This window comes from Anomaloglossus baeobatrachus, chromosome 2, assembly GCF_048569485.1.
Source record: "Anomaloglossus baeobatrachus isolate aAnoBae1 chromosome 2, aAnoBae1.hap1, whole genome shotgun sequence".
In the NCBI taxonomy this organism is placed as follows: domain Eukaryota; kingdom Metazoa; phylum Chordata; class Amphibia; order Anura; family Aromobatidae; genus Anomaloglossus; species Anomaloglossus baeobatrachus.
In genome coordinates this window covers 81,246,164-81,259,552 of record NC_134354.1, presented here as the reverse complement: position 1 = coordinate 81,259,552, position 13,389 = coordinate 81,246,164, and the positions used below count along the sequence as shown (strand labels likewise).

General features: G+C 45.4%; 1 protein-coding gene across 1 annotated transcript in view; it reads right to left on the bottom strand.

Moving 5' to 3' along the window:
• NSUN3 (NOP2/Sun RNA methyltransferase 3) overlaps window positions 1-13,389 on the bottom strand; it is a 76,881-nt gene that overhangs the window by 22,591 nt on the left and 40,901 nt on the right. Inside the window, exon 5 of the mRNA XM_075333097.1 lies at window positions 10,911-11,032. Within this exon, the coding sequence (XP_075189212.1) occupies window positions 10,911-11,032 (122 nt within the window). The remainder of the gene's footprint in view (window positions 1-10,910; window positions 11,033-13,389) is intronic.

Sequence of the window (13,389 nt, the reverse complement as noted above, 5' to 3'; positions counted from 1 at the left end):
ACATCCGTGACATTATCTCAACCTAATTAGTAATTTTCCCAAAGAAACATCAGGACACCGGGTAAAAGAAGCAGCCAAGAACTTCGACCTTCACAGAAATTGCTGTGCAGCACAGTTGTTTTTATTGAGCAGGAGATGTACAATATGAATGAATTGTGGACGGTAATTAATTTTTGAATACATGTTAAACATAATAATATCTAGATTTACCTTATGATATCTGCCCTAGCTGCTACAGAACCTCTTTTCTAATAAAACATGCTTCATCATGGCAATCTCTTTTTAAGATGAAGCCGAGAATGAAACCCACAACAATCCACTGTTATCTGTGGAAGACGTTGCGGCCATCTCTGGCCACCCAAGTGACAATTAGGCTATGTGCAGAAAAATGCATCAAAAAAGCTGTGCGTTTTTCCCGTTGATGTTAGGCTATGTGCCCACGGGAGTTTGTACCTGTGGATATATCCGCAGGTACGGCCGCAGGTTTCCCGCAGCTGCTCGCTGGAATCCACAGCTATTTTTAGCAGCGGTAGTACAGCAAAATAGCTGCGGAAAACATGCAGAGATTCATGCGGATTACCTGCGAACGTCCCGGCCTCTATCTCCATAGTGGAGGGTCGGGATTTCCGCAGGTAACTCCACAGAAAGAATTGACATGCAGTTACGTGCGGCTGTGGGAAATCCGCAGCATGTTCCGCAGCCGCACGTATCCGCAGCATGGACACAGCACTCCCCATGTCCCATAGGATAACATGGGGAGTGTCTGTACATGCTGAAACCTGCAGATTTATCTAGAAAATCCGCAGATAAATCCACAGGTTTAATCTCCCATGGGCACATAGCCTTAACACTAGAAGTCCCAGAGAGGGGTCATTTGACATTTCTACCACTTGAACCCTATGGAGCTCGAAATTCCTGGGACTTCTAGTGTTAAGGCCCCGTTACACGAAGCGACGTAACGATATATCGCCGGGGTCACGGATTCCGTGACGCACATCCGTCATCGTTAGCGACGTCGTTGCGTGTGACACCAACGAATGAGCGTTAACAATGGAAAATACTCACCATATCGTCCATCGTTGACACGTTGTTCATTTTCAAAATATCGCTGATTGTGGAGGTCTCTGGTTGTTCGTCGTTCCCGAGGCAGTACACATCGCTATGTGTGACACCGCGGGAACGACGAACTTCAGCTTACCTGCGTCCACAGGCAATGCGGAAGGAAGAAGGTGGGCAGGATGTTACGTTCCGCTCATCTCCGCCCCTCTGCTTCTATTGGCCGGCCGCTGTGTGATGTTGGTGTGACGCGGAACATCCCTCCCCCTTCAGGAAGAGAATGTTCACCGCCCACAGCGAGGTCATTTGGAAGGTAAGTACGTGTGACGGGGGTTACCGACTTTGTGCGACACGGGCAACAAATTGCCTGTAACGCACAAACGATGGGGGTGGGTGTGATCGCACATGCGATCGCACGATAAATCGACGCGTGGAACGGGGCCTTTAGAGTGGACGGGCTGAAAAAAGGAGGCAAAAATGGAGCAAGAATTAACATTCTTCAGATGATTTTCTGCACTAAATCTGCAAGGAAAAAATAAGCAATATGTGCTCAACACTTCAGAATTCTCATTGACTTTGCTGGCATAAGGATAGGCATGCAGATTTATGACAAAACTGCACCAAAAAAACGCAGTGTGTGCACATGGCTTTAGTCTTTAAACAACAGACAATGCTGTGATGAGAAATTTATGAGAAAATTAGGACCCTTTAGGTTCTGCAACTGGAGAAAATGCATAATGAACACCATAGCTGCTGCAGAACTGCTTTGCTTTGAAAAGAAAATGTGGATCACTTAAGGCTATTTTACACGCTGCGATATCGGTCCCGATATCGCTAGCGTGGGTACCCGCCCCCATCTGTTGTGCGACACAGGCAAATCGCTGCCCGTGCTGCACAACATCGCCCAGACTCGTCACACATACTTACCTGCCCGGCGACGTCGCTGTGACCGGCGAACCACCTCCTTTCTAAGGGGGCGGTCCGTGCGGCGTCACAGCAACGTCACTGAGCGGCCGCCCAATAGAAGCGGAGGGGCGGAGATGAGTGGCCGGAACATCCCGCCCACCTTCTTCCTTCCTCATAGCGGCCGGGAGGCAGGTAAAGGAGAGCTTCCTCGTTCCTGCGGTGTCACACGGAGCGATGTGTGCTGCCGCAGGAGCGACGAACTACATCGTTAGTGCTGCAGTAACGATAATCGAGAATGGACCCCCATGTCACCGATGAGCGATTTTGCACGTTTTTGCAACGATGCAAAATCGCTCATCGGTGTCACACGCAGCAACATCGCTAATGCGGCCGGATGTGCGTCACAAATTCCGTGACCCCAACGACTCCGCATTAGCGATGTCGCAGCGTGTAAACCCCCCTTTAAGTGATAACCTACATCATGGTTTGGAAAATCCGGCTAATTGGGAAAGGTGCTGTCAGATTATTGGAATTTGGGTGCATATGATCCGGTTTAGCATGGCAATGACGGATTGGAATTCGAGGTTTGTCTTCCACCTTTAGACCTTCCACCGTATACTCACATAGTGGCACAACCTCGGCTGCGGCGTAATACCGTAGGATAACGATCAGCAATATCATGGGGCTGGAGAGATATTCACAGTGACACGTCTGCAGAACACGGAGGGTTAGCACAAGTAACGATGATGTATGCCTCAGCTTTCCCTACAGCTTCACAGATTTGATTTTTCATGTCATATCCAGAGTGAGAAAATTATAAAGGAGGGCTAAGGCCTGTGATAGATTCCTCCCCAAGAAATAAATGACATGATGCATTACCCCAATAAGACACTCAGGTATTTCACAGATCAATCAGAATGTTCTTTGAACTCAGCATTTTTCATTTTACTAAGGGAAAATATCACCATTGTTCAGAAATCCACGGCGGCTTTTATGTCCCATTTTATGAAATATTTTCAATGTCTAAATCATCCTGCCCTGTAGACTGCTCGACACACTGGAGAACACACGGAGGAGGAGAAGACAATACGGTGCCCTACACCGGGGGACATAAAGGGGCACCGGACAGCAGGGACAATCTACATCTACACGTGCTGAACCCACCACATAGCGGACACCACAGGCCCGTGATGGACCCCCCATTGCGCCATCCTCCACTTCAAAGATGGTGGAATCAGGAATGGAGACAGAATGAATCCTCCGTCAAGGGCATACATTTAGCCTAATTTCCATACATATTGAATAAAAAAAAAAAAGAATAGCTCCTTCCCAATAAAGACATTGACCACATTTGTGAAACAGTTTACTACGATTTCTGACGTTAGGTTCATCATTGTGGAAAGTAGTTTCCAGATGTTTTCAGCTGATCCATGAATCTTAAAGAAGGTTGTCCCCTACTTTTACATTGATGGCTTATCCTTTGGATAGGTCATCAATGTCAGATCGGCCTGGGTCCAAGACCCTGCACCCCCACTAATCAGCTGTCTCCGGTGTCGGAGGCCGGAAATCCTCAGTTCCGGAGCTGCCCTGTCTTCTGATAGTGGCCGCGGCTAAGTACTGCACATCCGCCTTCTACTGATCTGAATGGGAGGCGGATGTGCAGTACCTGACTGCGGCCACTAACAGAAGACGGAGGAGCTCAAGAACTGAGCATTTTCGTCTGCCTGTTACCCCCGCTGGCACTGACAACAGCTGATGGGCGGGGGTGCTGGTTGTCATACCCATTCCGATCTGACATTGATGACCTATCCTAATGCGGGCGTCAAACGAGATGATCTATCGTGCGATATGTCGTTGGGGTCACGGCTTTCGTGACGCACATCCGGCATCGCTTGCGATGTCGTCCCGTGTGACACCTATGAGCGTCTGTAAACGATCGCAAATCTGTTACGAATCGCGAATCATGTACAGGTCGCTCATTTTTAAAAAATCGTTTAATCTACTTTGCGCCGCTTGTTCATCCTGCCCACCTTCTTCCTTCCGCATAGGCGGCGGGAGCCGCGGGACGCAGGTAATCTGTGTTTATCGTCCCCGGGCTGTCACACGGAGTGATGTGTGCTGTCACAGGAACGAGGAACAACATCGTTACTGCAGCAGCAACGATAATTGAGAATAGGGGGGCATGTCACCGATGAGCGATTTTGAACGTTTTTGCAACGATTCAAAATCGCTAATAGGTGTCACACGCAACGACATCGCTAAAGCAGACGGATGTGCGTCACAAAATCCGTGACCCCAACGAGATTGCTTGAGCGATGTCATAGCATGTAAAGCGGCCTTAAGTTCCATATGGATAAAATGTCTTCTACAGCAGGATAATGACCAAAAACACATCCAGAAGTACACAAGAGGGGACAAGAAAATCAAAATGGTCTGTCTTACACTAGCCGGCAAGAAGTCCTGATCACAATCCAACCGAAAATCTCTGGAGATGAAATCTGCGATTGGGAAAAGGAACCTGGAAACATTCAGGAGCTTCCCAGAATTACAGTGATAGAAACTCCCAGGAGATAGGAGAAGCTCAGAGATATGGAGGCCGCTATCGCTGGAAAAGACTGTGCAGCTGAGTATTAGGGAGGGAGGCTGTAATTCAGGCTGTGTCATATACTACTGTATGTTAATGCTTTATTTTCTGCAATGATAGTGTGTATATTGACAGGTCAACTTTTTATGAATAAATGTATATAAATTGAATTGGATTGAATTTGGACATTCTAATAAAATAATCACCGATACACCATTGTTATATAGCCACTTATTTGTTTTTAAAGGGAACCGACAACAAGTCTATAATGCTGATATAATGGCGCTAAGATACTGATCACAATGATACCTTTAGTTGAGAAATCCGTGGCTTGATTGCACAATAATCCTTGTTCAAACCTTCAGAAATGGTGTAATTAGTGCACAGTCTTGAGCATTGGGGTTGGGACTTTGCAATGATTCCTCCTCGTGCCTGGCCTCCTTTTCTTCATTTAAATTACGGGCCATAGTCAACATTACTGTTGTTGGCGATGCATGTGCATTGCTATTGTGATGTTGTCATCAATAAAATGGAAGTGGAATCAGTGAATGTACATACCACGACCTGTGGCGCAATTTTAGTAACGACACTGAGGAGATGACTAGGAGCGGTGGCGGTGCATGTGTTGATGAAAAAGATAGATAATAAATCTGCGCATGCGCCACCACCACACATATTTGTCTCCACAGGATGTTCAATAAAATTGCTCCGAAGATCGCAGTATTGCTCATACGCTAATTCTGTCACTATTTTATGGTATTGTCACACTAGAAATGCGCATGCGCCGCTAACAGTGATAATGACAGTGCTGGCGTCAAATTTAAATGAAGAAAAGGAGGCAAGACAGAAGGAATGATAAAAAAAGGACCCAACACACAAAGTCCTACACCAATGTTCAAAACTGTGGACAAATTACATTATTTCTCAAGGTTTGAACAAAAATTATTCTGCACTCAAGCCGCGGATTTCTCAACTAATGGTATTATTGTAATTAGCATCTTAGCGCCATTTTTGGCACTGCCTTTAGTTTATAGGGCAATAACTTAGTGGTCGCATCCCTTTAAGATAATGGATTTTTATATAATAAATAGAGATGAGCGAGTATGCTTGTTACTACTCGGTACTCGCACGAGTATCACTGTACTCGGGCTACTCGGCGGGGACCGAGTAATCTCGCGATACTCGTGCTGTACTCGTGGTCTTCATGTTGGCGCTCTTTTTAGAGCCAGCCCTTATGCAGGGATTGGCTGGCAGACCAATGCAATGCCACAGCCCTGTTGTGGAATTGCAGTGATTGGCCGGCCCTCACAGAATGACCGTGCCTTTAGCCCGACACTTCCCCGCTCGGCTACGGCCCCTCCCGCACTCCACTCCGCGTGTATATTTATATGCACGCTTACAAACACACGTACGTTTTTTTATTTAATTTACAGTTTTATGGTTTCTACATGCTGCCGGTGGTCATTTCACAAAAATACTCGGGTCTCCCATAGGATAACATTGGGCTCGGTGCTCGGGCCGAGTACACGAGTATCTTGGGAGGCTCGGCCCGAGCCTCGAGCACCCGAGCTTTTTAGTACTCGCTCATCACTAATAATAAACGATCAATAGTGGCAATAAAGTTGGCCAAAACTCAATGGCCCCGATTCCTCAAGACTGGTCTTGATGAGGGGGGGTGTAGCAGACACAAATGATTCATTAAAAGGTGTTTGCTTTTTTTGGTGTAAGGACCACCACAGGCTTAATGAGTAAGACTACTTTCACACTTCATTCGTTTCAAATCCGTCAGGTCAGTCGTTGCGACAGAACGATGGATCCGTCGTTTTTCAGCTGTCAACGGACGCAACGGATGTGTTATTTCACAGGATTCTGTTCACAGGAATCCTCTGAAATACCTGATCGGTCGCGTCCGTTACATCCGTTGTGCGTCCGTTTTACGACAGATCCGTCATGATCCGTTTGTTTTTGGGACAGCCAAATGGGAGTGCCAGACATTTTGATGACCTATTACTGTGTTTTCATGGGCCATCTGTGACAGTTTGTAGAGAAAGGGGCAGAATAAATGTTGTTATAGCTAAAATTGTGTGGAATACTACTATGAAGCCTATCAGGAGCCTTGCAATGTGATTGTGTATTTACTGGGCATGCTCAGTAGAACATGATGGAATCCAGCACTGGATTCCATCGTGCGAACGATTACGACGGAATCCAGCACCATAGACAACTATTATACCACTTGACTTATTGTGATAGAATCCTGCGCGCTGCGTTTTTTTGACGCTCCAAAAAATTTTACAGTGTCAGCTCCTTCCGCCAGAAGGTCAGTCATTCCACGACTAACCCGTCGCGCAGCGGCTGCAACGCAAGGCTATCCGACGCAATCCGTCATTAATACAAGTCTATGGGGAAAAAACGGAATCCTGAAAAATATGTTGCAGAATACCGTATTTTCTCAAGGTAACGGATTGTGACTGATGGAAAAAGACAGAAGTGTGAAAGTAGCCGAGCTGTGGGGTCATGCCGCCATCACGTCCCGTTGTGGAACAGCTGGGAAAAACTGAAAAAGCCAAAAGCCGAATTATGCAAAAAATGTGCGACTTTTTAAAGAAATTGACACCAGAATTTTTGGAGAAATAACTTTTTTGAATCAGGGCCTACGAATTAATTTTATAATCTATAAAATGTTAAATCAATGGGTGAGACAGGTTTAAAAGGGAACCAATCAGAATTTTAGTATATAACCTAAAGCCAGTGCTGTACTGGCACTATCAGGTGAAAGTGAAGTTTAAGAATTCGTCAGCTTTTTGATTGACAGTTTCACCGGAGCAGATAATATCTGGGCGGGTATTCATCTGTATACTCCCCCCGCCTATGCTAATTTTTCTATTCAGTAAGATGGCCAAGGCCAAGTTTGACCCAGCCATTAAGAATCTCCAATAAAGGGTTTAAAAAAAAGACACCACACAGAGAAAAAATACTTTATTAGAAATAAATACACAGACACACTTAGGAACTCCATGTTTATTACTCCCTCTCACCCCTCCATGGTCCTGGTCTTCTGTCTTCTTCAACCTGGCGCTGGCACGGTGTCCTGGTTTTTGTCATGGTGCCCTCCGATCAGCTGTTATCCCCTTCTGTTGTGACCGCATGCGCTCCTGCGGTCACAAGAGAGCAGAAGATGTGAGGGCGGAAGTATAGAACAGCAGGGGGTAACGCGGGCTTCAGAAAAATGGCACCGAAGATAAGCGCTATCCTGTTTTTTTCTTCTGTGCTTATGGGTGGTGGCACGTTTCCTATTAACCCTATGGTGGTGCCATCCTTACTAATGTTGTTTCTCAAGCGCTATGCGCAGGCGCTAACTCCGACGCCATCTTACTGAAAAGAAAAATTAGCATAGAGCCAGAGAGAGGGAGGAACCAGCGTTGGGGGGGGGGCGGTAATCCAGATGAATACCCACCCAGATATTATCTGCTCCAGTGAAACTGTCAATCAAAAAGCTGACGAAATTTTAAACTTCACTTTCTTGGATTTGAAAGCCTAAACATCCGAGCTGACCACTAATGGTATGTAGAGAATCAGCCTGATAGTGCCAGTATAGCACTGGCTTTAGATTATATATGAAAATCCTGGTGATTGGTTCCCTTTAATAAGATCCAGAAATCACAACATATTCTATCATGGTAAAAAATATATATATATATATATATATATATATATATCCCAACCTATTTCCCTGTAGCCGTGCTGGCCGGATGACAGAAAGAGAAGTGGACGGGATAGAAGCTCTCAAGAACGTTAATGGATTTAACACAGTCCAGTAGGAAAGCATATTTCAGAGAAAGACAAATGCAGGAACAAGAGGTCACGCTCTCCGGCTGGATACTGCCAGACTGTGGGAAATGCAAGGCAGCATCGGGGCAGGAGGCCACCAGCCACAAAATAAGAAAACTACCTGGGTTAGAAAAAGGAATAGCACAAATTTACAACAGAGAGAATCCAAGTCAAGCAGAACGTAAAGGAAAACAAGGGAAAGACACGAGAAGCAGGAAAGTCACAAAGTTTCCGGACTTGGGCATAGTTAAAGGTTATCTGATATTTTAGAGAATTGTCTGAACTCTGTTTTACGATTTTATATTGAAGTTCTGCAACTTTCTAATATATGTCTAGCTTTAATCATCACTTCATAATTTTGCTGCTTACTGTCAATGAATGAGAATATTTATGGTTTTTAGTGGGAATCTGTCAGCAGGTTTTTGCTATGTAATCTGAGCAGCATGATGTAAAGACAAACCGCCTGATTCCAGTGATGTGTCACTTACTGGACTGTGTAAACAGTGTTTCATCAGCATGAAATTATCACTACAGGACTATGTGCCTGGTGCTTCCTAGTCCAACCACACCCCCACCGATTAGCAGCTTTCTGTCACCGGACAATGCGCACAGGAAATTGTCAATCAGAGGTGTGGGTGGGGCTATACACAGCTCAACATCTGACCTATCCTAGATCTACAATAAAAATGTCACGGATGTAATGGAGAAAGCTGAGGACATAGGCTCCTAGACTGGTCCTCAGGCTCTATCCCTTATCTCAGAGATACCTCTGAAGGTGATCGCCTTCCTGGCCCTGCTCATGACCAGCCCTGATTTTATACCCCTTCCCTCCTTCCCTATTCCAGGGAAGGGCCAGGACAAGAGTGTGATAAAACCAACAGAGATAGACAAACAGAGGAAATCAAAACTCTATCTCACAGCACACTCACTCAGAGGTGTAAGGCAATAAGAGGTAAGGAGGAAATTACGAGCAAGGAGGAAACAACAAGATGATGGAAGAACTCAATTTAATCACCAGCAGGACTGGGACACTCCAGTACACAGACCAACACAGAAATAAACTATAGTCGGAGTGGGAAGACAGATTCCACCATCTTAAAAAGGCTGAGAGCAAATGTGATCTCAGATCCCAGAGGTAATCAGCAGGCTAGCAGAGGTTAACTCTTGCTAGCCTGATCATGAATGAGTCCACAGCTGGTTGATACCTGAGCCTTCCTGTGTAACTCAGAAACACCAGAGAAACAAGAGTGTGGAGTGTCAGAATCTGTAGTGTGCACATCATCTGATGCTGCCATGACAATCGGCAGGTTTTGAGCAAAACCCTGTGTGACAGGAAAAAAACTATGATTTTATAACGATATGTCATGACTCACGGCTGTCAGTGTTCCCTGGAGCATGGCCAGTGGGAGGAGCCTCCCCCTGTGCCTCGTTTACAGGATCACGACGCCTTATCTTGGGGTCATTTTGGTTCATGTGGCGCCAGTTTTAGTTCTGCCTTGCAGTGTGTTCACTGGTCTCTATAAGTTGCCAGATCTGTCCATTTGTCTTGTTCGTCCTACCTGACTCCTGTCCTCCTTACCAAATTCGTCCTCCTTCAGTTTCTAACCTACTGACTGTGTCTGTCCTCCCTGACTCCCATCCTCCTTAACACATCCATGCTCTCTAACTCCCTGTCCTCCTGACTGTGTTTGTCCTCCCTAACTCCTGTCCTCTTTACCACGTCCGTCCTCCCTGATTCCCTGTCCTCCTAACTGTGTCCGTCCTCCCTGACTTCTGTCCTCCCCCTCCGGTCCCCTCTCGGTTGTTCAGTTTCTGTGTTTCCCCACTACCACTTGCTCTACCGGCTCCCGACCTCGGCTAGTGACAAACTTCGGTAATTGTTCTCCTCTGGTCCCTGACGTTCTCTCTCAGCTTCTGACCCGGCTTCCCCTTGACTCCGCCTCATCCCTGGTACCACATAATCTCCTGGCTCAGACCCCGGCCCATACGACTATCCCCTTCTGATCCACTGGTGGAGCTAGTTACCCTAGTGGATTCTTCAGTTTCCCAGCATTATTACAGTGCCAGCTCTCCCTCCTGGTATAATACATTTACTACCTCCTTACATACTCCATTGGTCTCTGGCTCCCCTTGCTGGATTATTACAAATAGCTGCACCCAGTAACCTAAATGATACATTGATAGAATCAGAGTGTTCGCCCCTATTTTAACCCGTTATTTCTGATGTTGGCTGTTGTGGCAGAGCGTTAGCTATAGTATACAGTTGTGTATGCACTGTCCAAGTTATCTACAGTTACTGTGCTGGAGAGGACACTAACAATTCTCGATGGACCTCACTAACACGAGTCCCTGGTGCCGGTCTTCTTGACCAAGCACACGTTATTCCTGTCAAATTTGATGGAATTTGCATTGAAGATTCCTATCAAAAATATGAATCCTTCAGATAAATAATAAAAAAAAAAAAAATAATACTAATATATTTTTTTTAATTTCAGACAAAATAATCCAAAATTATACAAAAAGTGTTCTGTACCTGAGTAACTCTGTTTGTATTTCAGGGAGGATTTTCCTTTGGGATATTCGTGCTGCGGCCTGATCAGAATCAGAGGAGAACAGCCAACTTCTGTCATTGGAGCAAGGGGCATCAACTAAGACCTGAGGCACAAAATTATACCATGATCTGTCTGGAGAAACTTGTAAAACACGAACAACATATTAAAGCGTTCCTGCTCTGACATCACTTCATTTATGGGTCTAAAATTCGATAGTTAATTTAAGAACGTGTACCATCTGTATAGCCATAGAGCTAAGGAGGGTTTCCCATATGAGAAACCTAGGACATCTTCACTCATGGGAACATCCAGAGATGAGAATGGGGTCTCCTGATCCTCGGTAAACCCAGACAGACTTCATGAGCGATGTGATCTGTATGTGCATTGCTGTATTAATGATCATCCATGGGCGTTCCGGGAAACTGCAATCTTTTCAGCACTTTCTCAAACTCTCAGTGTAAAATGGAGAGATCCACATACATGTTTAGTTGTGTCCACTTACTCGGAAGCTGAATGTGGACAGCCACTCCAAGGCCAATTTGGGACATTTATTTGGTAATTTATGGCATACATGGATATCTAAGATGCCAAAAAATCCCCTTAAAGGGGTGGTCCACTACTCAGCATTAGTGGCCACATCGATGTAAATCTCATAGGGAAGGCTTTTCTCAAATACCTTGTGTAGTAAATTCTGACTGTGAGCGGCGTTATTGTGGTCCGCTTATCCCCATCACGTGACCCCTGAGCTCCAAGACCTCGGAGATCCGGTGATGTCACGTCAACTTCCAGTTAACCTGTCACCAATGAGGCGGGCCCCAGTCTTCCTGAGTGACTGGGATGTGGGCGGAGTTTCCCATCCCAGCATCGTGCGCACTCTCTCCTTCACTGCAGAGCGCCGCAAGCAGGAGCGATGTTGGGCTGTGACGAATGGTGAAACTCTGCCCACAGCCCAGTGACTCATGGCAACTGGGCCCGCCTCGGTAATGTCAGGTCTACTGGAAGTTGACGTGATATCCCAAGATCTCAGAGGTCACGGAACCCGGGGGTCACTTCATGGGGATGAGCGGACCACAATAGCACTGCTCAGAGGCAGAATTTACAACACACAGTATTTGAGAAAATCCTTCTCTATGAGCTTTACATCGATGTGGCCACTATTGCTGAGTACTGGACCACCTCTTTAGTCACTTCATTACTGCTGTCAATTTCCATTTTTCTGTTTCATATTTTTCCTACCCTGTGTCCCAGAGCCATAACCTTTTTATTTTACTATCCACATAGACATATGAGGGCTTGTATTTTTGGGGGGACGAGATGTACTTTTTAATTAGGCTGTAAAATGGAGAAAAAAAAATCCAAATATGGAGAAATTGTGAAAGGAAAACACAATTCTGCTATGGTTTTTTGGGAATTGTTTTTACGGGGACAATTTTTTCCTAAAAATTACCTTGAAATATGATTTTCCTCATCAGTATGAATACAGCAATATAAAACATCCAGTTTTTCAACTTATTTAATGGTGAAAAAAAAAATTAGAAGTTTGAAAAATAAAATTTAGGAAGGGGGGGTCATCCTTTTCCAAGACCTGCAATGTTTTCATTTTTCAGTTGATGGTGCCGCCAAATCAAATAACATTTTTGTTTACTTTTCACGGTTTAGGGGACTATAGTCTGTGAATGTCTGATCAAATGAGCTGTGTACTGCAATGCCACAATATTGCTGCATATAATGAAAACCAGTCTCCTTTGAAGCCCAGACACAGGCAGGTTTCAAAGGAGTGCTGCTATGAGAAGCACAGAGGTCTTCAGCAGACCCCCTGCTGTCATAGCAGTTCATCAGTGACAGGCGATCATGTCATGGGTGTGCTGATGGATGCTTAAAATTGCACGATCCCCTTCTGGGCCGTGTTACATCTCGGTGTCAGAATTTGACAGCGGGATTTAACAGGTTAACAATCTCAGGCTCCACTCCACTCCACCCACAATTGTTAGCAGTAGGTCCTGGCTGTAGTACACAGCCATTACCAGCCTGATATGGGGCAGGCTCGACCCGGGAGCCCACTCCATACACCTGTTTCAGTACTGTGGATGTCGCGAACAAGTTAAAGGCAATCTGTAACTAGGTTTTTGCCATCTAATCTGTGAGCAGCAGAACGTAGGGGCAGACATCCTGATTCCAGCGATGTGTCACTTACTGGACTGCTTAGTGTAGTTTTGATAAAATCACTGTTTAATCAGCAGATTATCATTGCAGGACTACTAAAGCCATGTAGTCCAGCATATTCATGAGCCCTGTATGGCCCTGTGCCCATGCTGCGTATTTTGGCGCAGATTTTGATATTTTCAGAAATCTGCAGCAAAATCTGCATGTCTATTGTGAAGCCAGCAAAGTCTATGAGAATTCAGAAGTCCTGTGCCCACATTGAGTATTTTTCTCTTACATATTTGGTGCAGATTTCTT